At 36.8% G+C, this 25,516-nt stretch overlaps 1 protein-coding gene across 3 annotated transcripts in view; it reads left to right on the top strand.

Annotated features, from left to right (window-relative positions):
- The window catches only part of LOC131440459 (homeobox protein Nkx-2.1), a 67,383-nt gene that overhangs the window by 27,500 nt on the left and 14,367 nt on the right, over nt 1-25,516 (top strand). For all 3 annotated transcript variants that reach the window (XM_058611749.1, XM_058611748.1, XM_058611750.1), the window contains exon 4: nt 648-743. In XM_058611749.1, the coding sequence (XP_058467732.1) occupies nt 648-743 (96 nt within the window). The remainder of the gene's footprint in view (nt 1-647; nt 744-25,516) is intronic.

The following is a 25,516-nucleotide window of genomic DNA, read 5'->3' as shown; positions in this document are numbered from 1 at the left end:
TGCACCGCTGGTGTACGCGAAACCAAGAACTTGTTGGAAAATGGATTATTGTTATTATTATTATTATTTTTACATGAAGTATAAATAAAATAACATTACATACACGCACAGCGCCGTCTACAGTAGCTGAGAGGGTTCTCTCTAGCCGGAAAATGGCTACTTGGTTCGATCCCGGGAGAATCCTTTTGCCTGTGCACAACCGAAGGCAAGAGTGATTGCTAGAGGGACGAAGAAACATTTATATAAACAAAAAGTTGGTCCGAAAAAAATATACTCGCTTGGAATATCTATTTACAAAGCACTTGAGATGGAATACCAAGTTTCATCAACGAACTAATATAGCAAGAAAGGAGCCAGAAACGTTACTACCCCATAGGAAAGGCAGACATTGGTATTGGTTGTGATATAGCAGGTTCCTGTTGACACACAAATACCACAACGAGTGACAATACACGGGACGAACGGAATGAAATAAGTTTATTCTACTTGTAAAGACTGCTCCATTATTGGTATGATACAGCTCTTGATCGTGATGCCACGTTCCACCCGAGTCGTATTGTACAGTATCTCGCTTGCTGGTTGAAATCCGATCGAAATTTAATTTAAATTTTATTAACGTTCGATTTTCCGCATTCTCTCTATTTCAGGTTTACGAGTTGGAGCGAAGATTCAAGCAACAAAAGTACCTGTCGGCACCCGAACGGGAACATTTAGCCAGTTTAATACATCTCACACCCACCCAGGTAAGTTTGTGGTTTAATTAACAGAAGCTTTCATGTGTTATGCTTCAATTCGACGAATAACGCGCAATGCTCGGGTGCATCGAATATATTCCACTATCCGATGCCAAATTATGATCACAACTGCGATGTAAAATTGAGGCATAGATAAGTGACACTTGTGGGCCTAACTTTAGGGTTTCTTCATACCCGTCTTGGGATCATTGTGGTTTCACAATTCAAAACATTTCAGAATATATTTTCCACAAGTATTTCTCAGATAATGTATGAGCCATTTAATATCTGGACCATGCCAATCAAATAACAATGTTGAATACGCAAAATGAAGGTCGCTTTTGGACTTTTAAGGAAAAATAGCGAAAAAAAGTTTACGTTTCGTCTTAGACTCATCAGTGCGTAGCAGTTTATGTTGAACTTCCGATTAGGTTTTGATGAAATCTCGAACTTTTGTTCGTATACCACGCATCATATTTCGGACACTATGGTCACTTTGTTCCACCGTTTCATCGTCGCTGTCGCATACCGAGTCATCTTTCTACTCTTCTTAACTTTCTGTTTGACTATTTGCTAATATTACTTATTTGGAAAGGACTCAGGGTTGTTGTGTGAATTCATTGTATTTTTCGTAGAATTTCACTCCATTGCCTCGATTGCACTGTAGCAATTCATTACTGCAGTGACTGGCCAAAATTTAAAATGTCGTCGTGAGCATACACTTTTCAGGCGCTTCTGCTTGTACATTTACGAATCCGTAGTATTGTTTCTTACGAGAATCTGTTTCTTTTGTTTGTAGATGCAAATAGTTTGTCAGATCATAAGATTTGTAGTGAATTTATCGACATTTGATCTTCCTAGGGACGACGTCCACAAGAAAACATCCTTTTACGTATCAGGTTTCCCAAGTAGCATACGTTATTACACTTCAATGACAGTAACTTATATGACACAAATTCATGGAACAACTAGAAGACTTTGCAACGTGCATTATAACTGCTATGTAACCTGAAAAGCGTAAGAGGCGGAGCTTGTGCGACTAACCACGGGTTGCCAAACAACTTCTCAGTAACGAAGATTTGATTTGATTCAGCGCGCACATCAGTCACAATGCAACAGAAAATATAAGCTTTGTCAAGTTACAATTTGTTGATGTTTTTTTCCATTCAACATTTACAACCACAAATTAGCATCCGATAATCAGAGTTAAAATATAGAATTCAATCTTATTTAAATTCACTATATCTACTCAAAATCTAAGTGCTATTCGATATTTCTGGTGAAGTTGAACATTGTACTTTTTGAAAACGTGCGCGCCTTCGATATTTTGGGTTTCAGAACATCGACATACAAAATGATATTCATATTTTTATTCCCGTCATATGAAGTTTACAACTAAAAAGTCAAAATATGTTGAGATAGAAATTTTTTTTGAATAATATTAGTTTTCCATATACCAATATTAAAACAGTTGACTAATCGCAATAATTAAAAATTGCAGTTATTTAAAATTTAATTAATGTTTCATTCCCTGGTCATAATGGTAGCCATTGGCATAAGTTTTTCCATGCATACACTGCCGTGACAAGGTGTAGAAATATTTTCTTTGGTAGAGAGAGTGTACTTCCCAAAACGAAACAAGTTTGCTTCGCACATGTACCGTCAGAAAATTTGCGAATAAGCGCAGATTTGACTATAACCAATATTTTTAAACTGAAGGAATTTTCTAGTTGTTCTACTTATTGATTTAATATTATTGTCCGGGATAATGTACGGAAGCTTTCAACCGACACTGTAATTGTATTTCTTTGTTGCATCACAACGAAAACGGAAACCGATATGAAATCATTACTTAACTTTGTCTTGTAGTGTGTCACTTTTTTATTGTCACATTTTGTTACGGTGACCAGTTGGCGACTCAAAACAATCAATGTGAGTACGTCGTGAGAGTTAGAATACCGAAAAGTTACGTTGGATCTTATTGTAACTTAGTATGATGAGATGACAATTCGTAACATTGTTTTGACTCCATTGTCACCATCATAATACGACTTGTTTCGCCGTGTTTGTCATGCGACCATTATGCAGCATCTGTTTTATTTTAATTTTTATGAACAAGTTACTGGTGCTACTGGGGTTGGTTGCGTACTGGCCCGAAATGAGCGAAATCCTTCCTACAGACGAATCCAGGGCCGGTGAAACAGGTGGGTACGGTGGGTAGCACTACCCACTCGAAAACTCCAAAGGTGGGTAATTACCCACTTGAAATTTCGAACAAAAAACAATGGGAATATTAGCATTATTCATAATAATAAGAATATTTTTATTGTAATTCGGAATAATAAATAAAATCAAAATTATAGAATGCTAGTTCTCATGGTAGAGCGAGGATGTGAAGAAATACCGCAGAAAGGTGAGACGTGACCAGGGTCATTTGAGCAGGAAGAAATCTTTTAGTAACTTAACTTTTCCCTTCCAGCAAAGGTGCCGAGCTTAAGCATCTCATCAATGCGAATCACTCGGGTCTCTAAGATACCGGGAAATACCGATAAAGGTCTTTTACTCTTTACATTCCGAAACGGGCAAAAGAAGAATGCAGTAGCAAGTAGAAAGTAACAACTTTTGGTAGCTTTGCCGGAATAGTAAATAGTAGAAGGCCTTCATCGGAATTTTCCGGCAGATGTTTAAGGTCAACTCCTCTTGTAAAAAGTGAAAGTTAAATTACTAAAAGATTATCTTCACATGAAGAAAATCACTCAGAATCTTTTGACGTAGGACTACGTTTTTTTTATTCAATAATATAATATAATTTTTAGGCACACTGCTTAAGCTCTAAGATGCCAAGGGTATTTTCTAATCTTAATCAACGACTAACTTAAAACTAGAATAGTATCATTAGGTAATGTCGTATCGGGGTCGCGGATTCTCGAAAATTCAACTTTCTGGTGGCGATCAGAAGTGGCCGGTGAATTGAATATAGCATGAGAGTCTTCCAGATGGCGTTGGTAAATATCTATGTTGGCCGCATTATTCAGTCCGTGTGGGTCCGCGGAAAAAATCATCAGGCTACAAAGACTCGGCGAGTGGCCCGCAGCCTGGTGATCGACTGGAGCGGTTCTCCGTTGTCGGTGATAGTGATGTTACTGAAGAGAATGACAGAGAAGTAAATATTATGGAAAACGAGGTAAAAAGGGGATGTGGGAACAGCATGTTTAAATACGACAGAGATCTATTTAGTTTCCATCTAGATGGTGAAGAGACGGGGGCGAAAAAGTTAGTGACAAAAACAAAGATCTTGACAGTTCCAATAAAGATGGTATGCAGGAACGGGGATCGAGAGATTAGGGCGGATGACTACGTTTTTGCTTTCTATACCGGTGTGCAAATTCAAAATACTGAGAACCGTACAAACAGTGCTCAGGTTTTGAACATCTATATGTCAATCATTTTTAATTAATTTTCCATATGATAATTGGTGATCGAAACTTCAGTTAGTAACGAAAATCTTTGTCATGGTTTCTTCTAACAAATACATACAAGTTCACGGTTTCCATTAAATTTCTGCATTTCAATGAGTATGTTCGCTTTTAAGAAAATCACTCATACAAACCAAGATTCTGTATCGAATAAACTTGAACTCTGTGTGGTTCAGAAAAGAAGTAAAAGTTGCTAACACATCGTTCAAACAGTCCAGGAACTAACCAGAAAAACATAATTTCGTGTGCAGGCATATTTTTTATTCATCAACATTATCATCTTCAAATGACATACAATCGTTCTAGCACTTTTCATAATTTTTCAATTCCATCCTTATAGAATGATTTGTCACTGGTCTAAACATCGGCTTCCTTTCCGGCGATGACTGTCTTATTCGAGCCAAAAATTTTCCGCAAAGGACAAGCAATCGCTGGGGCTAGGTAATTGTGAACAAGGTGGATGAGGAAACAGATCACAACCCAATTCGTTTAATTTTGTCATTGTTTTCATTGACTTATGGCACAGTTCATTGTCTTGGTTAACGGTGAATCACTTTTGTTGGTACTTTCCTGTTCAAGATAGTCGATGTTAATTATACCTCGAACATCTAAAAAACTTATGCCATGATTGTTCCAGCTACCTGTTACGTTTTCAGATAACTTTCCCAGTCTGAATGCTGGTATGACTCCGGATGAAAATAGTGGATCCATGTTTCGTCCACTGTTCCATGCCAACGCATTCCATTTTATTGCGGCAGACTTTTGTTGATTATGAGCGGCCGTGTTCGAGATCCGTTTGGAGACGATTTTTTTATGCTCAGATTTTCGTACAAGATCGTAACAGAACTTCCAGTTCATGTGCTAACGATCTCAGCATATCTAATCTCACGAACTTTGATTTTGCGTTCATACATCATGATTATCAAAACTTGCTTAATTTTTTCCGGTTAACTGCTTCATTTAGCCACGTTCCAAATCAGAATACCATAAACCTTAATTTTTAATGGATCCTAGTGGGGAAAACACTTCCCAAGCTATAGCTGGGCTGGCGGGTTTTTTTTCCTTCAAAAAGCAATGTTTTAGCAACACACGGAATTCGTTATTTCCTTTTTTCATAAATGAATTAGTAACGTAACTTATATGTCGATAGATTCAGTGTTCGTGGTTAAATGTTCTTTGAATTGAATACAAATATTGGCAGTGATTTTGAAACCAGGTTAAACCGTAAGATGCGAAATTTTGTTTTAAAACTCAATACCGAAAACTCCTCAAACTTCTAATTCACGCGTTTCATGAAAAATTTTATAGAATCAATATTTTATTAAAAAACGACTGCACTTTTTAGGGATACATATCATTTCCATTAGAATAGAGAAATACTTCGAAATAGTGGGTCGATCTCCGCAGTATGAAAAATTACCCACCTGGGTTTAACGTGTTTCACCGGTCCTGGACGAATTATTCTAAATGTGCTCTGGCAGACATTCAATTTCTTGGGTATATCATAATTTGACAGCCCTGGATTCGCTCTAATCATTCTCAACATCTTCAAATACAGCCTCTGATTCATAGTTCCACTCCGATTCTTGCGATGCTCCTACAATCTGACAATTCTCGGTTGATTTTTCAAATGGCCGTATGAGCAAGTGACAATTTCTCTTTGTTCATTTTCTCTTTCGATTTTTGTGACGTGATTGTAAAGTTTGTCTAGGATTTTACAATTCTGTTTGAAAGGTTTCGGGTACCATTTCATACAAAGAGTTGAGTGATAAATATGAAAACCGTGTGGTAAATAAAAGAAGAGAATGTAAACAAAGAAAAACTGTCACTTGCTCATACAACCTTCTAAAAAATCAACCGAGAATTATGTTAGAAACGCAACAATTAAATGAACAGTGTGTTCAGATATTAAATGACTAGAGCTTTACTTATTCAAAGGTATGTTATTTTTTAGAAATTGCATTTGAAACCTAGGGATTCATGCGTTTCGGTTAAAACGTAACAGAAAATAAAAACAAATTCGCCACTACTACTTGACTAAAACAGTTGGAAGTCTTATCCAAAAAGATCTATCGTAAATCTATATTCATATACAACTGTTAAGAACCAGTTCCACGTAATAGTTCTCTATTCATATTGTGATTTTATTTCGTTCCAAAACTCAAACGATATCAATCTAGAACGACTCACTTAAAGAGTGATTTCCATTATTCAACAACAAAATCATATTGTTTTTGTTCAAAACTTCCAGTTCTAATAAAATTTGTATGGTATCTAGATACGGATAGCTTACTATCCTGACAAACCATTGTTACATGGATTCATATTCATAAATTCAAGATTCCATCTAATACGAATTATTTAGTATCTTAAGCAATTTCAAATTTCTATTTGAAGAGCGGGATATGAAAAGTCGGCAGCAGAAGTAAAGGAACAATATTTTTTGCCATTCCTTGCTTCCATTTCAACCCATCGCATAACGCTGTACAGGGGTATTTCTATTCGATTGGAATCGTTTATTCACATATCTGCACAACGTAGTTCGCCCCAAATCACCCTTCATTCAAAATCAACCCAGCGTAAACCGTTTTCCAATTTAAAATATCCACTCTCGTAAACGCAAACGGAACTTGGTTCGATCGAGCTGTTCCGAAAAATTTGACCTTTCTCGTCTCGTCGTCGACACCATCTCCCACCAGACCAGACACGGATCGGTATCTTAACAATTTGACACGGACACGGCTGACGGCCGAACAGAAGCGTATGTTATTTTTCTAAAAACGACAATATAAGGACGCGTGTGTTTTCCATTCAGCCTGACAAAGTAGTTGTGTGTCGAAGGGAAGAATGGTGGGCATGAGCCTGACAGTTATCCCTCTATTGTTGGAAATAATAACGCGTGCAATATTTAAACGTACGTAAACAAAACCACGCCGAGCTCACATCCGATTCCGGCGGAAAGCGAAAACGACGGCATCGATGTTGCTGGATGCCATTATTTTCCCAGCGGTGACTGGCGTTGACAAGCGAAGCCCATTCTCGTGTTAATCGATTCTAATCGCCCAGTCGACGCGAGGTGGGCGGCTGCGATTGTTTATTTTGTTTTGGCTTTGTGTCACACAGCAGCGTTAGCTTGTGGGAAGAGTCACAAAAACGAGCTCATATGTCACCGTTCAAATGAGCTGTCAAATAAATTAGAGCGGTGCTAATTTGCACTCGGTTGCCGGTCGAACTATTGCCTTAGTAGGGATTTCGATTAGGATAGCAGGGTATGCAGCAAGTGGTAATATCTAAAACGAAATCCATTCAACACAATGCAAGCCTGGTTTGGTAGTTAATGAAACTCTAGCTGCAGAAGCGAATAGATATAGAATTTTAGAATCGAACGAAAGAGTTCCGGAATTTCATGGTAATGGGTGTTTCAAATTTTCAACAGTCATAAAAGATCTTGTTTAAAATTAATCTTAAAACTTTTCTAACTAGTAGCTCGAAGCTCAATTCGATTTATTTTCGAAAATTATGAAAAATTCTGAGGATTGTATTCTTGGCTTTGTCAGTCATTCAGATTTAACCGGATTTGACTCCCAGTACCGAAGTTACACATTTATATTTGAGCTTACAAGTAAATTGACACAACGAATGTCATCGAAAGAGGACTGGATAATTTCGCCGAAAGTCATTTTTTTGCTTTTTATTCCAATAACGGAACTTTTCGGTGAGCCGAACGTCAACATTTTAGTAACAAATTAAGTAAAGATACCCCACCGAAATCACATCCATCTAGGTTCATTCGTTTTGTCCTGTTTACCCAAAGCTAGACTCTTTGACTACGCTTAATCCGAACAAATGGTAGAATACTTTGCTAAACCACCAATTCTAAGATTGGAATACGATTCAGCGGTATTACTTTTTCGATGAAATTACTTCTTCGGATAAATGACCCCTTCGTAGTAGCTTTCGGAGAAATGGCCTTTTCGGCGAAGTGGCGTTCGGAAAAAATATCCATTTGGCGCGGAGGCTTTCGGCAGAACGGTTTTCGGCAAAACCCTGATCCCAATGAAAGTTTTGTCTAACGCTTTTAACAATTTTGGTCAACCTTTCAGTTACTTTTCTTTTAAATTTCATTGCATTGAGTTTCTGGTTATTCAATTTTCAAACCATACCTAATACTCGGTTATATATGATGGTTGCCTTTTGTTACAGTTCATTCAATGGAAATTTACACATTACTTTGGAACTGTACAGCGTTTGATGTATGGAGGTAAATTTACATGTAATAGGACTTAAAAGTACATTCGAACTGTGCTGAATGATAAGCGTAAACACAGATAAAAATATTTACATCTATTTTCATGCACATATTTGGAGCAGGAAATTAAATCTAAAGTTACTTTTCAGATCTTCACTTTTCAATATAGAGATATAGCAAAACTAAGCGTAAATTAAAATATGTTGTATAATTCATTTAAAAATGAAGGTATTCTAATTTATTTTACTTTTTACATCGATGATGGTTTTCATTCAAATTTCAAAATTCAATTGAAGTCTATTTCACAGAATCATGGAATTACATGTTGGGAAAATTTTTCTTTATTTTTTTCTCTGTATGTCTAGGTTAAAAACGTAATTTTACACCAAAAATAAATGTGTCGAATCGCAAATTTTGACGATTAAAACTAATTAAAAGTCAAGTTGGGCACACAGTTTCTTAATTTTAATGGAATGATCATCTTCATCGATTATTATTGAATTTCATCCGCATCTGAGTTACTTTTCGAGGTTACTGCTAGATGAGTGAGACCGTTAATACACAGAAATTATAGAAGTCTTTCCAAAGTTAACTACGCCTAAAAAGGACATCAGTGTGAACATAATTGAAGTTTGCAATAAATTGTATCGTATTCATTTGTCACTTGATTTCTTGATACTTTGGTCCGCCAAAATCTTTTTTTTTCATCAACTAAAAATATCAACTAACTTCAATAGTTTTGAAGAACTATTGAACGTACGCTTTTCACTCAAATGTCGGTTTGAAATATTCAACTGATAGGATGGTCTTGATCCGGATAGATGTGTGTTTCTTTTTGGTCTCTTTTGATCACTACTTCTAATCTTTCCTAATCCAAAAATTGAAGATTGAATTTGATTTCAAAATATGTAAACAAAATTTTCAAAGAAATTTTTTTTTCTAGTGACTAAAAACGCTATTTGTTGATGGCAACAACACTATACATGAACTTTATGATTTATTTTTTAGTACTGAAATTCTTAACTACTTTTTTTATTCAATATTACAATATATTTTTAGGCACATTGCTTAAGCTCTAAGATGCCAAGGTTAACGACTAACTTAAAACTAGAATAGTATCATTAGAATATGTCATCTCAGATTCTCGAAAATCCAGCTTTCAGCTGGCGATCGGCAGTGGTCGATGAATTGAATATGGCACGAGTCTTCCAGATGGCGTTGGTAACAGATCGGCTGAAAAGTTCGTATCGTTTCTATGAGAGGGCGCCACTAGAATTAAATCCATACCATTTTCAGTTAGAACCAACCTTCCAAAGATGCGTGTATAAATTTGACAGCTGTCTGATTATTAGTTTGTAAGATATTGCATTTTGAGTGAAGCTACTTTTGTTATTGTGAAAAAAATGGAAAAAAAGGAATTCCGTGTGTTGATGAAACACTACTTTTTGATGAAAAAAAGTGCCGCCGATACCAAAAAATGGCTTGATGAGTGTTGTCCAGACTCTGCACCGGGCGAAGCAACAATTCGTAAGTGGTTTGTAAATTTCGTACTGGTCATATGAGCACCGATAAACGCAGTGGACGTCCAAAAGAGGCTGTTACAGATGAAAACGTGAAAAAAATCCACAAAATGATTTTAAATGACCGTAAAGTGAAGTTGATCGAGATATCTGACACCCTAAAGATATCAAAGGAACGTGTTGGACATATTATTCATGAATATTTGGATATGAGAAAGCTTTGTGCAAAATGGGTGCCGCGTGAGCTCACAATCGATCAAAAACAAGAACGAATTGATGATTCTGAGCAGTGTTTGGAGCTGTTATATCGAAATAAAACCGATTTTTTCGTCGATATATAACAATGGACGAAACATGGCTCCATCACTTCACTCCGGAGTCCAATCGACAGTCAGCTGAGTGGACTGCACGCGATGAACCGAACCCAAAGCGTGGAAAGACTCAACAATCGGCCGGTAAGGTTATCGCGTCTGTATTTTGGGATTTGCATGGTATAATTTTCATCGACTATCTTGAAAAGGGAAAAACCATCAACAGTGACTATTATATAGCGTTATTAGAGCGTTTGAAGGACGAAATTTCAAAACAACGGCCTCATTTGAAGAAGAAAAAAGTTTTGTTTCATCAAGACAATGCACCGTGTCAGAAGTCGATGAAAACCATGCTGAAATTGAACGAATTGGGCTTCGAATTGCTCCCTCATCCACCGTATTCTCCAGATTTGGCCCCCAGTGACTTTTTCCTGTTCTCAGACCTCAAGAGAATGCTCGCTGGTAAAAAATTTAGAAGCAATGAAGAGGTAATCGCTGAAACTGAGGCCTATTTTGAGGCAAAGGACAAATCGTACTACAAAAATGGTATCGAAAAGTTGGAAGATCGCTATAATCGCTGTATCGCCTCTGATGGCAATTATGTTGAATAATAAAAACGAATTTTGGCAAAAAAATGTGTGTTTCTATTAAACGATACGAACTTTTCAGCCGAACTGTTAAATATCTATGCTGGCCGCATCCTTCGGTCCGTGTGGGTCCGCGGGAAACACCCCCAGGCTACGAAAGCCCGGCGAGTGGCCCGCATGCTGGGTTCTCGACTGGAGCGGTCTTCCGTGGGCGGTGATGGTGATGTTACGCAAGAGAATGAAAAAGAAAGTAAATATTGTGGAAACGTGGTAAAAAGTAGATGTGGGAACAAAATGTCTGACAACGACAGAAATTCTTAACTATTGACTCAATTACAATTAGTTATGATGAAAGCAGTAAAAGAACAATGTTGAAACTTTTGAAGAAAACGGTTCATTGAAAGGATTAAAATTGAAATTTTGATTGTTCTACTTGCAAAAATAAACATGTTTACATTGTTCCAATGAAATGCATCGGCTCAATGGTCACATGCATATATGCCTAATAAATTTACTTCTTTGAAAGTGGTTTTACAAATTATAGAAATATCATGTACATAAAAGGTGTCGTAAAAAACGTGAATTTCCTTTCCATGCATGTAAAAATGTTTCATATCACCAACTTCACAGCTAATTTAGCTGAAATTACAATCGAAACACATAAAATTTATTTCTAATTGTAATAAATGTAATATTCCCAATATTTCATATACCCCAAAATTAATGGCATGCTTGAATTTATGTCAAGTGTGTCATTTTTTCTAAGACTGCACAACATCAAACTAAGGGCATGTTCAGGAGTGTTCTAGTTCTAGATACATAGTACATTTTAGTTTGAAAATTTAAATCTAGAAATTATAACAAAATAAACTGGCAGTCCCAGCAGCGTTTTATCTGTGTTTGAAATAAAGAAAAAATAGAACGGCAGCGTATACCAGTTTTAAATTTGACAGCAGAACTGTTCGAATAAATGAAACTAAAACGGCTTGCTGGGACTACTTGCAGCTGCTGAATTTGTTCTAAAACATTTTCCAAATATGATATTAACATATTAATCCTAATAGATTATAGAAGTATTTATCATTAGGAATACCAGACGCATGTATTCGTCTGGACGCATGGAACATCACCCAGCTATTTTAGCCTCATTGCTATCTCGGTCTAAGTGCACAAAACAATCGTGACTTCCCGTCGAGTTTCAAAATCCGGCTCAACAACACTCTCGGTCTAGTCAAATATTACTTTACTTTGAGATTTAGTGAAATCAACCAGAAGTTGGACCCAATTTTTTTCCATCCTGCAAGCAGCTTCTTGCAATTATAGCAACCGTGAACACAATGGATTGCACCGCTGTGTCTCGAGGATGCTTGTTTTTCTTTTCACCCTCGATTTTTTTATTTCGCCTCCTGCACTTCACGGCCTACTGCTTCTGGTACAGCCGCACATGTATGCGAAAGACTCGGTGTAGCAACAAAATACAGGATATTAATCAGATTACAGAACAAAGTATTGTTAGTGGGATACGGGTGAGTTGTGATCGGGTAAAAAAAACTCAAGTATCCTACCGAGTATCTATTCATTCCTCGTTGGAGAAAGGAATCGTTAATAATTTTTAAACAAACATTTAAACTTATTAGAAGAAAAAAAGCTGCTGGAAATTGCGATCTGGTAGAAGGATTATAGCACCTTTTGCTATGAAATATGCGAACTCTTTTTGACAGTATTAAGCAGTTGTCATAACTGAAACAGCTTTGATTTTTTTTTTCAGAAATTGCAAATAACTCTTGGGATACATTCAACCCAACCAGATGAGCTCATCTGTGAAAATTTTGTAGACAGTAGCATTCGATAACTACTTCAGTTGAGAAATTCAATTGTAATCTCACACATCACCTATTTATTGATTTAAAACAAAATATATCAAGATCGAAGGCACGAATACTGAGTTCATGATTATTTCACGTGAATACTTAATTGAACCAACGGTTGGTACGACAAGGTGATGTTTAATCTAACATTGGAAAAAGAGAGTTAACACGAATGGTTTTTTAGTCTTCATTGAATTCTGTGGTACACGGTCACGTCACTGCACTGTGACTAAGTAAAACACAGATTCGTATTTCACCTACTTCTTACAGTCTTCATCAGTATATGAGTTTGGGAGTCTGCAAATGGCGCACAAGGAGGGGGTCAAAAACGTCGGAATGGAACTCGCACCGATTTCTCTTGGCCTATTTCATGAACTTATGTTCAAATGAAAGGTGTTAATACTCCGTATTACATTTGATTTCATAGAGATCCAACTTCTGTGTCCAAAATACAGGGTTTTGAGTGTTGAAAGAAGTAACGATACAATAAAAACAGCAAAATCTTCTTCACTTCGTTCAAAACTGGTTCAATTTCAACATGTTTTTAGTTAGTTTGTATACTAATTTGGCTTTACCGGTTTGTTTTTTGGTTCTGAAAGTAGTGGTCAAAAATTCCATTTCTTAACGTTTACTGTCATGCACTTTCTGTCACACATATCTAAGACCTTCTAAATGAACATTTATAGAGCACAACAACCCACAAAACTTGTGATGATAGATTTTGATAGGTGGTCCAAGATACTCCTTTACTTTACGTAGAGCCATCATGAGCTAGTTTTAAATTTGATCAGTATCTCACGGGGAAAACAGATTGAAAATAAGACATGCGAATGTAACTATATAGTGAAAACCGCGAAAGCGTTACCGCAGAGACGAGACTTGAACCCGTAGCTAGCTCCTAACCAGAAAAATGATTTTGTCAGTTCAACTACCCTAGTTATACAAACACATGATGAGACAGCCTAACAGTCGTACATTTCTCTTTTGATGTGGTCCTCCAAAAGATTACTATGACAATCCCAGAAAACCGACATCATGATCTTTCCGACCCATTGAGCCTCCTTTGTGGCACTTGTGCCGCTTGGAAGAAATCGTGCTAACTTCAGTCCATTACCAGGTAATCATTCTGCTCTGACGTATAATAATGGGTCCAACCAAACATGTATTCACAGTGCGCTTGCGTTCGTATTTTTGTCAAAAATAAGTATGTGATTCTCTGCTGAATTTTCGATTGTACACCGCACAAAATCCCGTGGATTTCTGCTTGGAATACAGTACAGTATTCACCCAGTAAATGAGACCGCTCTAGTCTCATTTTATGATAGCAGACAAGACCACCAGCATGAACACCAGGTTGCGTTTCGAGTATATCTGAGCATGCGGTAGCAAATACAGATCGCTCGAAGAGATATGATCACAACCTTCATGCCTAAATATGGGGAAATATTATTCGTTGCAGCTTTTGGATCGCCTAATTATTATGTGCTTTAAAAATGTCCAAACACGATTGATCAATTTTTATGCGCGCCTCGACAATGGTAACAAAACTATAGATCAAATTTGTTTTTAAGGTTAATGGCGCATTGGAGCATTGGAAGTATACATTAGTTCGGTCCGTTTTCAAAAGATGGCTCTGGCTGTTAGGAATATTAAACAGTAACAGTTGATGTCGATAGTTTCAAGAGGTTAGACATCTGTCATTAATATTCAGTCCGTATTGCTTCGAGTTTTGTTTCTGATAAAAACCTTGTTTTTCACTGTGTTAATTATGAGCGATTTTTTGTTAACTAAGAAACATTTGCGGGAAGTTTAGTTTTAGTTTTCTGTTTTAATTGGAAGAAAAAAGCAGCTGAAGCGCATCAAGTGCATGTGGATGTTTATGGTGATAATTCTCCAACTGATAAATAATATAGGGAATGGTTTCGACGTTTCAAGAATGGAGATTTCAGCATTGAAGACAGACCTCGCTCTGGACAACCAAAATGTTCGAAACGCAAGAGGAGCTTGCAGAATCACCGAAAGTGACTCAACAAGCCGAAATTCAAAAGCAAGGTAGTTGAATGCCTTATGAACTGAAACCGAGAGACATTGAAAGGCGATCTTTCACTTGTGAGCAGCTGATTCAAAGGTAACTAAGAAATGGTTTTTACATCGAATTGTTACTGGGGATGAAAAATGGATGTTCTATAATAAAAATACTACACTATTCCCGCTCAATTGTTGCCATCGGCCAAAGCCGAATATTCATGGTTCGAAGGTCATGTTGTGCATCTGGTGGTTAAAGGTTGTTGTGAGCCACGAGCTGGCACAACAAGGCGAAACTATAACGGCCGATCTGTATAACCCGCAATTGATGCGTTTGAGCCGTGCATTACGAGGAGAATGGCCGGAATTCTCCTGCATGACAACACTCGACCTCATTTCGTAAAAGTCGTGAAAAAATAGTTAGAAACGCTAAAGTGGGACATTTTGCCGAACCCGCCGTATTCTCTTGACATCCCTCCTTCTAATTATTGGTTGTTTCGACGGATTCTTCGATAGTTATATTTAGTTTATATATTTACTGAAGGAAAAGTTAAACGACAAAGAGCGAAAGCCGAAGTTTGCAAACCGAAAAATTTAAATTTCTCTGCAATAATCGTCGGATAATGATTAGTGCACCAACTGATGAATTACCTCACCTTAGATGCACTACTATCCAAACAATTGTCATGGAAAAACTTGGATTGACGGTTAGCTTCAGTGCATAGGGGGTAGAAAGTGCAAGTGCAGCGGAACGAAAAATTGAGGTGCGTCGGTGATTGTGTTAAAAAGTTAAATTGATATGTAGAAAACTAAATGTGCCAGTAAAACATATTTCATACCATTAAATAAGTATGATTTTGTATGACAAAACGACTCTTACTTTTAGAATATGCTATGACCATGATGTTCTGAACAGAGCTAACAAAAGTCATTTTCATTGACTAAAAAATAGAGGAAAACGACAAGAAATTACTGTCACTCTCAGCTTCGCTTGCAAGCTATGAGAACGAAATCCATGTCCAGTCAATGACATAAGCGGGACAGTAGTTTCAAAATTGTGTTTTTTCTTTCATTTGCCATTTCAGTCATTTGCAGTTTTCAGTGAAAATCCCATAGTATGCAGTGTCGATATTCAACCGAAGCTGTGAGAATTGAAGATGACAGAAAAAGGTTTCACAATAACTTTTACCTGTTTTTGCTCAAATTTGTAGTAGTTTTGGTTTCCAGAGAAGTTCTGGGATGTAATTACTTCGATTTGCCATATTTTAGTCACTTTTTATAGCCAAGCGTCACAGATTTTCAATACGTCGATGAAAGAATGAAAATTGAAATTCTGCTGATGCTCCCTGAAGACGTTAGTTTGGTTTCGTCTTGTCATAGAGAAAAAAGTGACGTGGCAATTATACTCTCTCATTTTTTCGATGAGAAACGAAAATGCTTCATCTCTCTTCGTTTGTCTGGTGGCGGTCATTTACGAATGAGACAGTAAAACATTGAAAATGAAACTGTTGGAATGGTTTCTTTCATTGAGAATGCGTGACAATTTGAAGCTCTGGTTCTGAATATAATTTCTCTTACATACTCTCTATTTCATTTCAGTACTGTTTGTTTTTGTTATTAAATAAACGCAATGAATATACTTTATACAATTTTAGGTATGTTATATAGCTAAGTGTACTTCACCCTGTAGTATGATTTAATAACTAAATATGCATATTTATTTCCTTCGAACACAAAAGTCATGGACATATTTTCCTGACGTTTCATATTTATTGTGTCATTCGGTTGCACACTAACGGATCATCAAGTGCAGAACCATTCATCTGCAACACATAAAACTTGACAACCTCTAAAATAAAATAGAAGCACTCTTGCGTATCAAATTTTAACAAATACTACTCATCGAGTGCAGCCCACATAAATGACCGCTTCTTGCCAGTTCGCCACACATACCGTCGGTGCGAAAAAATGCGACCGATGCGATATTTCTAAATCAGAAATGCAGATAAAATTGGATTAAAAACAATCAAACGTTGGAGTGGAAGTATTCAGTGCTTATGAACACGATTTGTTAAACAACGTTTCTAGCTGACTAGAGAGCAGATAGTTGTTTTCAAGTAGCGCAGCGTGTACTTGATAGTTTTCACATTGGAAAAAGGTTTTATCTCACTCGGTATAACCGAACCGAAGTATGGTGTGGTGATCAAGCGGAAATTCGAAATCATGAACAATCGTTTCATCGGGTCGGAAACAGTGGAACGTTAAAATTTATATTTCCAAACATTTCATGATTCGTTTACCGATAGAAAAATTTATCATATTTTATATTCGTTTTGAATGAAATTGATTAATGTTTAATATTGTATGTTATTGTTAATCTATGATCTATGGCCTATTCCAATGTCAAACGCATCCTTTAATAACGTTTGAGACGGAATTACCAATCATTGAGACGGAAGTAGCTTTAGATTTCACAACCATAACAAAAATAATAGGTTGAATATTTCGTCGTAACAACGGAAACCGCTCAGTGCTATGCCAACCAACACAAACATAAGATCAAGTCAATTCTTTAATCCTTTAAAATAATGAGCAAAAAGGCAAAACACAAACAAAAACAATTGTTTCTCTAAAGTCAAGGGAAGTCCCATCTTTTCGGAATTACTATCCACTCTTCTACGTATATTGGGTTTTTCCTGATACCAGGGTTCATTGAAAAATGCATGCTTCTTCAATTTCAGCTACATTCGGTCCAATAACAAGTTTTGCGTCGGCTTAGAGCTTAAAACTTTGCAACTCGTCATTAAAAAGAGTAAGGAGAAATTACCGGCTGTATGCCCATGACAACATTTAGCGAGTGATATCCAATGAGAAGGGAAGTGGCTGGAAGTTGGGATTAATATCAATTAATTGTTAAATACCCTTCGCCTTTCACGGCAATTATGCTGGTTGAATAACAGCTTAATTTAAGGGTTTCGGTAGCATAAAAAAGTTGATACAAATCAGTCATACAAGTTGAACTGAATAACCGTACCAAGCGCTTGATGAGAAAGTTGAAAAATAACGCGAAAGCCTACACAGTTGGTTCACTTGTTCAATGGAGCAACCCGCAATTATTATTCCCATCACAAACCGAAAAAAAAACAGTGCTGAAATTGTACCTGCTGCTGCGGTCAAACCACTAATCTCCAGCATCCGGTGCATACTCATATGCGAAAGTGCGGATAGAAAGAACCAAGGAAACTTTAAAAATTTTACCTTTTTAATCCTCAAATCAAAAAATTCATAACAAAAGGAAATGAAAAGTAAATATTGAAAACCGTTGAACCATACGCATCAGTAAAAGATTTATGCTGTTTTAGCAAAATTGCACGACGCATTTTCAACCCAACCTTTTATGGTAATTCCCACGCAGCTTACTTTGTTAGGCTATGATTTATATTCTCCGGGGAGAAGCCTTTTGAAAATCCTCCGCCGACATTCATCGAACCGATTAATGATTACAATCTAATTATAGGCAAAGTAATTCAATTTCAATAAAGAAAATTACCTCCGATCTTGAGTGGCTGATGGCGCTGCCGGGCATCGCACAAGCCTTTGTCTGTCAACACAATCTTCACTGCTTGCGTCGCTGTCAATCAAATAACGAAAATGGCGTCAGACACTTTGTGCTGTCATAGCAACCGCACTGGGCATCAGTAGTGGCCGCCGCCGCCGCGCACCGACGCACTTTGATCTCGCAGCTTCTTTGGCGTCGGCGGTGATTCAGTGTGGGGTTTTTAATTTTCTCCCATTTCCTCCAAAGCTGTGACTGGAGCTGAACTGGAGGTAACATAATTAACGATAATTTGATGATTTGTAACTGCTTTGATGTTAGTATCATTTGCTTCGGTGTGTATGCTCTGCAATCAAAGGATTTCTTGTACACTTAGTTATGGATTTTTTTTCTTCTGACTATGGATCGAATTTTTGAAATATTCAACTACCATATTAGATTCCGAATCCGTATTTTCGGTAACTTTCATGAGGTGTCACGTGAAATAATTTACCGAATCTTTTTTGCAAAAATTTTCTCATCCGGAAGGTAAGGTAGAAAATATTTCTAATAGATTGAGCAGTGATAAAAGCATTAAATAAAAACCTGTTTTAATCCAACTAAAGACTGTCCCAGAAAGTATGGACGCACTTTGATTTCGCTATAAATAATTCACAAGTGTTAGATATTCAAATTTTATTCAAAGTACTGATAATATTAGACTACAACATCAGAATATTATTTTCAACATTTGCTACTTAGCCATTGCAGACTAGCTGGCGCACCTTCTTGCGAACGTTCCTCATTAAATTCCGTACAGACTTCTTGGCGACACGTTTTGACACTTTTTTCCAATCTTTTTCGAACTGTTGAATGGTTTCGGCTGCCGAGACATGTTTCCTGAGATGTGCCTTCGTTAATGCCCAAAATTCCTCAATTGGTCGAAGTTGTGGGCAATCTGGTGGATTCATGTCTTTTGGAACAAAAGTGACATTTTTGGTAGTATACCATTCTACCGTTGATTTCGAGTAGTGGCAAGAAGCAAGATCTGGCCAGAAAACAACAGGATCCTTGTGGCTTCGAATCATGGGTAGAAGTCGTTTTTGTAAACATTCCTTGATGTATATTTCGCTGTTCATTGAAGCAGTGGTGAAATCTTACCGCAGCTACAAATTGCTTGCCAGACCATAGCTTTCTTACCAAATTTTTCGACTTCAATCGATGTCTCGGACTGGTTTAACACTTGCCCTTCTCGCACCGTATAATATTGTGGTCCCGGCAAGGATTTGTAATTAAGTTTCACGTAGGTTTCGTCGTCCATGATTAAGCAGTTCAAATTTTTAGCAACAATCGTATTGTACAGCTTTCGAACACTCGGCCTGATCGATGCATCTTGTTTCGGACTACGTTTTGGTTGTTTCTGCTTCATATAGGTTCGAGGATTCAAATGTTCTTTAGCACGAAGAACATTTGACTTCGAAGTGCCCACTGTTTTGGTCACATCCCGAATCGAAACCTGCTTCTTTTGCCCGAACGCCTTCAGTATACGTTTATCCAACTGAGAGTTAGCAGGACCTTATTTTCGACCCGTTTTCGGTTTATCCTCAAAATTGTTATCCTCACCGAACTTCCTGATTGCATTTCGCACGGCTTTTTCACTTACTCCTTCCATTTTTGCTATCTTTCTCAGTGACAGCCCGCGTTCTGTGCACCATTTGTACACAATTTTTCGACGTTGTTCTGCTGAAAGTCCTCGCATTTCGAAACAAACTAATGAAAACGAATAAACAACTGCACAAGTGGTTAGGGAAGATTCATTTTCTCCTATATATTGCTATAGCTACAGCTTAAAAGAGTTTAGCAAAGAGTTTCGAAGATTTCTGTTGCACATTTGAATTTAAGTTAGTGAAAATCTATTCAATCAGATGCGAGTAAGTGAAGTGAGCTCCATTTTATCACATTTGATTCCTATTGTTGGTACTTCTGGACCTACATTTTTTACGATTCTCTATGACGAATTCTGGAAAAAATGTAGCGATTGTCAGACTTGGATAAAATTCAGCAAATCATTTATGGCACTATCAATAGTTAATTTGGTTACAGACTCGAATGAAAATCGGAACATTCTTAGGGCACCTTGCATCTCCGAAAAAAGTGAGTGAGATTATTTTCACTTTTTTGTGCATGTCACCCTGTAATTCCGGAACCGGAAGTCGGATCCAAATCAAATTCCGGAAATTTTTTTTGGGACCATAAGACCTTCCATTTGAAACTAAGTTTGTGAAAATGGATTCAACCATATGTGAGAAAAGTGAGTGACAATATTTGTCACACACATACGCACACACATACACAAACATACACACACATAGGCACACAGACATTTGCTCAGATCGTCGAACTGAGTCGAATGGTATATGACATTCGGCCCTCCGGGCCTCGGTTCAAAAGTCGGTTTTCACATTGATTGTATAGCCTTTTATTTGCCCATTTCACAGCAATTTCGTTCTTCAATCGCTCAATTAATACATGATAATTGTTGGATTTATGTTTTGAGGTAATCCTTCAAAAGTATACCATGACAATCCCAGAAAACTGACATCATGATACTTTCAACCTATTGAGTATAGTACAATTTTTATGTATTTTTATTATTGTCGTTTGTTTTGCCCCGGTAGTTACCTCCATTTTATGTAGTTTTGACACTGTCAGTGGCAGTGGAGTTCCGACCATCACGAAACTCTTAAAACCACTATCTCACGATGTAATCTGCTGGATCCATTGTTCCATAATAATCATCAAACTTTTTTTGGTTTCTGATTTAGGGAGGGGCCAGGGCCCCTCGGGTTGGCCATATTTAATATTCGTCCGAAATGCTATCATAATGCGCATAATTTTATAGATTTCTTATTCAATTGCAAGCTTTAACAAAATCATTAGTTTTACTTCGAATGCGTACTGAATTCTTCTTCCGGAACAATTTCGAAACATGCAGAGGGCGAACAGCAAGATATAATTCTGAGACAACGGAAAGGACATTGAACCTTGATGTTACGTGAATAGTGTAAACTTTGCGTCTGGTTGGCGGTATAGATTATACTTCTAGATGGCAATGGCGATTCAATTTGAACTGGTTTAAGTACTGAGCCGAAAGCAAAACCCGATGAAAAGTTAATATATAATGCTAAAGCGAGTAATGTCTAGCTTGTGTCTAAATTTGAATGTTAACTCTTTGAAAAATGATTGCCATTTACTTTTAGATGTTTTCAAATAAAACTTCACAAGTTACGTCTTGAAGACATTCGGGGAAAGTGGAACTTGAAAAATCTATTTCAGTTGAATTAAATTAAAAATTTAGCTACCGTTATCGAAAAAAATGTACACGCAGAAAATAACAATTGTACACGCAAGGAAACGTCTTTTTGATACAACGTTAAAACAATAATTTCTGATGTTGTTCTAGTACAAAAAAAAACAAATATAAATGGACCATTTTTTGTCAATGTGATATTTGAAAAATTATTAACTAGAAGAGTTTTGACCTTGGCATCATAAAGCTAACCGCATTGTGCCTTAATAAATTAATCTTAAAAAAAAACTTTATATATCTTTAAGAAGAGCTGGCTGATTCATGTAACTAGTTTATAGTTTCAAAACAAAATTTCGGATTGATCTAACCTGAACACAAGTTGAAATGAACGAAAAACGTTATGCTTGAAACAAAAACAAAAATTTAATACTTGAAACAAATAGGTTGGATTTTTTTGCGTGTATGTTATTTGATATGATCGTATATGAGAAATTATTTAAAGACCGAATAGCAATTTCGAGTTTCAGCCAGTCGAAGCACTTCCTCTCAACAGTTTTCCGCAAACTTGGCTCAAGTGGCAATTCAAACTATTGCTTTCTTGTCTCTTCCGTCACCGCTCCGTTACACGTCATCACGGCGATCCTCGACAGCTCGAATGTATGAACAGTAAAAGTATACGGTGTAAATATTCATTTCATATTCTCTTTTTGCTCCGGACATAGCAATACTAACTTTACACACGAACACCAGATCGGTCGAGGAGCCAAAGTCTCCTCTTCTACTACACCCGTGAGTGTCTCATTCACACTCTGGAATTGGAAAATGAGTGAAAAGAGCAGGCCTCTAAATATGTGTATTTGGAATAAAAATGAAAATATATTATAGTTAAAGTAACCACTAGTGAGTTATTATGAGCCACTCCAGGGCCAAGACAAGTGGTTTCTCCTCACTCGGTTATTCAGGGGATGAAAAGCCGCCTTCGTTTTTGCTTGCTCCGCTCTATTTATCAGCATCACTAGCGCCATCATACGTGGTTCGGTGTCATTATCTGCATCATCGACAAACTTTCGTTCTATTCGTGGGTGCAGCCGTAGCTTTTACCACTTTCAGTTCACCATGACCACAGTACGGGTGGTTAGCATAGGAGGAAACGACCAGCGGGCTTCCCATTCACCAGCAGCAGCCACTCGTGAATGTTATTTCTAATTATTTTCTGCCATTGAATCGCGCAAACAGCTTCGCCTCCATCTTGTTTTTCAGCGGGGGTATGTCACACGACTCTACGACTGCAGTTTTCCACTGCCAGTGCAGCAAGGTTCAAATCTCGGAAAAGGTAGTTTTTATATTGCTATTCATGCTTTTTTTACTCAATTTGGCGAATGCAGGCTTAGTTAGTATAATGCAAGATGCATGTGTATCTCATTATCTCATCAACAGAATCATCGTCGTAATTATCAGCGTAATCATATCCTCCCTGTCAGTTGTAATGGAGCTGCACGAATACCGGCCACCATCACCGGGATGGTACCGAAACGGTAATGCCGATGACGATGACGGCAGACTCCATTCATTTAGAACGAACCGACCAGTGAATAGCTGTTCGTGGAAGCTGATATGCTTCATTAGGCTTCAGTTGGCAAGAATGGTTCGTTAAATTAAATGAAAAAATGCAAAGAAAATATCTTTATTATTCAATTTTATAATTTACTCGTAAATGCATTTAATCGTGAATGGATGTTTCAGTCTGAATGTGATACTGACATTCATGTGTCTGAATGAATCTCGGATGTTGCGAAATTAGAGTATTGTGTTTGCGCTTCATACAGTTTTAATTGAATTTGTCGTTTTATTCAACGATCTTGTTGAATCATCGGTGGTGAAGGTTTTCTTGATGAAAATTCAACATAAACCCCTTGACAACACCGTCAACATTTACTAACAATGGAGCCCGTTTAAAATGACATCATTTAACCAAACTGATTCTCATCAGACTCTGCAAAATAATAAAATTTTGTGAGTAGGTTCTTAGACTATTCGTCTTTAATCTTCGTACTTGGTTGCCTTTACAATTCCTGCATTGTTTCACACAGGGATATTGTAACAATAGTCATCTCATTAGCAGAAACTCCATATTATCTTGCCGATCTTGGATACTTGGATCTTTACTTCCGACCTAAGAAGCAATATTTCTGGAAAAATAGTTCTAACATTGTCCAATACTGCTGTTATAGCGACGCGAAAACTCGAAACGAATTTCATCCTACGCTTAAATTCAATCTATCTAACAGAGACAGCAAATCTCACACTAACTAATGGTTTTCGTATATGAGATGACTACTAGAGCTGAGATGAATGAGGGTACCGTTACCCCAGCTACTGTCGCGCCAAAAGAGTCTGCTGTGTGGTTATTTCTAACCTTTGCATAATACTTCATCCTACAATATTTTGACATCCAGCGGTTTGATTTTTTTCGCGATTTGCTATTTTTTTGTGATATACTACTATCTTGTAGAAAAAAAAATTTGTGATATTTTAATTAAATCTTCTGGAAGTTATGCCAATAGTAATAAATTTCACCACTGATAGAATCACGTTTTTCCATTGTTTTGTGTAACATTTTTATATTGTTTTTAACTCATTTACGCCCGTATTAAGAAACTAGAAAAACGCGTTCAAAGTTTTTTTTGTTTCAATTATAGAGGTTTTAACATCTTAAGGTCATTCGCCTCTTCGGACCAGAAAATCTTTCTGGCCCTATTACCGGGGTTGGGAATCGAACCCAGGTGGGCTGCGTGATAGGCATCGACTATCCCATCACGCTATACCCGTCCCCCACGTTTAAAGTTTATTGTCTATAAAATTGAAGGAAACAATTTACTTTTCAGAGGGTACGTACGGTCTAACACTTTCGTAAAATTATATTTTTTCTTTGCATTTTTTATAAAAAACCATTTCAAGAATGTTTTGTCTAACTTTCAAGTCAATAGAAGCATAATTCTTGAGCCAGTGCACCGAGCTCTTTCCTTTTCGCAGTATGAAATAAGGAAAGATAAAGGCCCATTACTACCAGAGTTTTGTTCCAATAGACTTGAATATTTGACAAATTATTCTTGAAAGGTTTTACTATAAGAAAATACAAAGCAAAAATAAATGAATTTCCAAAAGTGCTACACCCTACCCGCCCCTTAATATAACTCACAATGATAATAACAAAGCGTAGACTTAAATCTATAGTCTTATTAATTGAAAAGTCAATACACTCCAACTTTACATCGAGGGTGGTTTTCAATCCAATTTTCGATTCAACAGATGTCTATTTCAACCGAGCAAACATTCATGAAATTCTACAACAAACATTCATGAAATTTTACAGAAGATGTATATCTACAAAAGCAAAAATTCTTGAAAGCGTGAAATTTGATGAAAATAACTGGATATTGAAGAAATGCTTGAAGCTGCGACAAACATAATAAACTTATGATGCAGAAACGTAACTACTAGGTGCGCAAGTTTAAAATGTAATTTTGTTGCAAAACAGACATCATCATCAATCGAAACTTGATTGAAAACCATCATCGATGTAAAACTAAATTACAATGCATTGATATTTCATCGAGTAAGACTGTATTTTTGAATTAATGTTCAGTATCACTGCTAAAGTATACTGAAAAATAAAGAACTCTGAAGAAATTTTATGTTCAATATCCTGTTTCAAGTATGTGCATGAAAAATAATGTAATTCTCAAAATATTTTTATCTGTGTATTTTACTTTGTTTCGAGCTACAAACATATTTTTATTTATTTATTTTATGAAGTTTATTTAGACCCGCTTTTAACCAAAACGACATATTTTTAGTTTTAGTTAAACAAATCACATTTAGAGTCAAATAAAAAGCATTT

This window comes from Malaya genurostris, chromosome 1 (assembly GCF_030247185.1).
Source record: "Malaya genurostris strain Urasoe2022 chromosome 1, Malgen_1.1, whole genome shotgun sequence".
NCBI lineage: Eukaryota > Metazoa > Arthropoda > Insecta > Diptera > Culicidae > Malaya > Malaya genurostris.
This window is presented reverse-complemented; position numbering and strand designations above follow the sequence as displayed.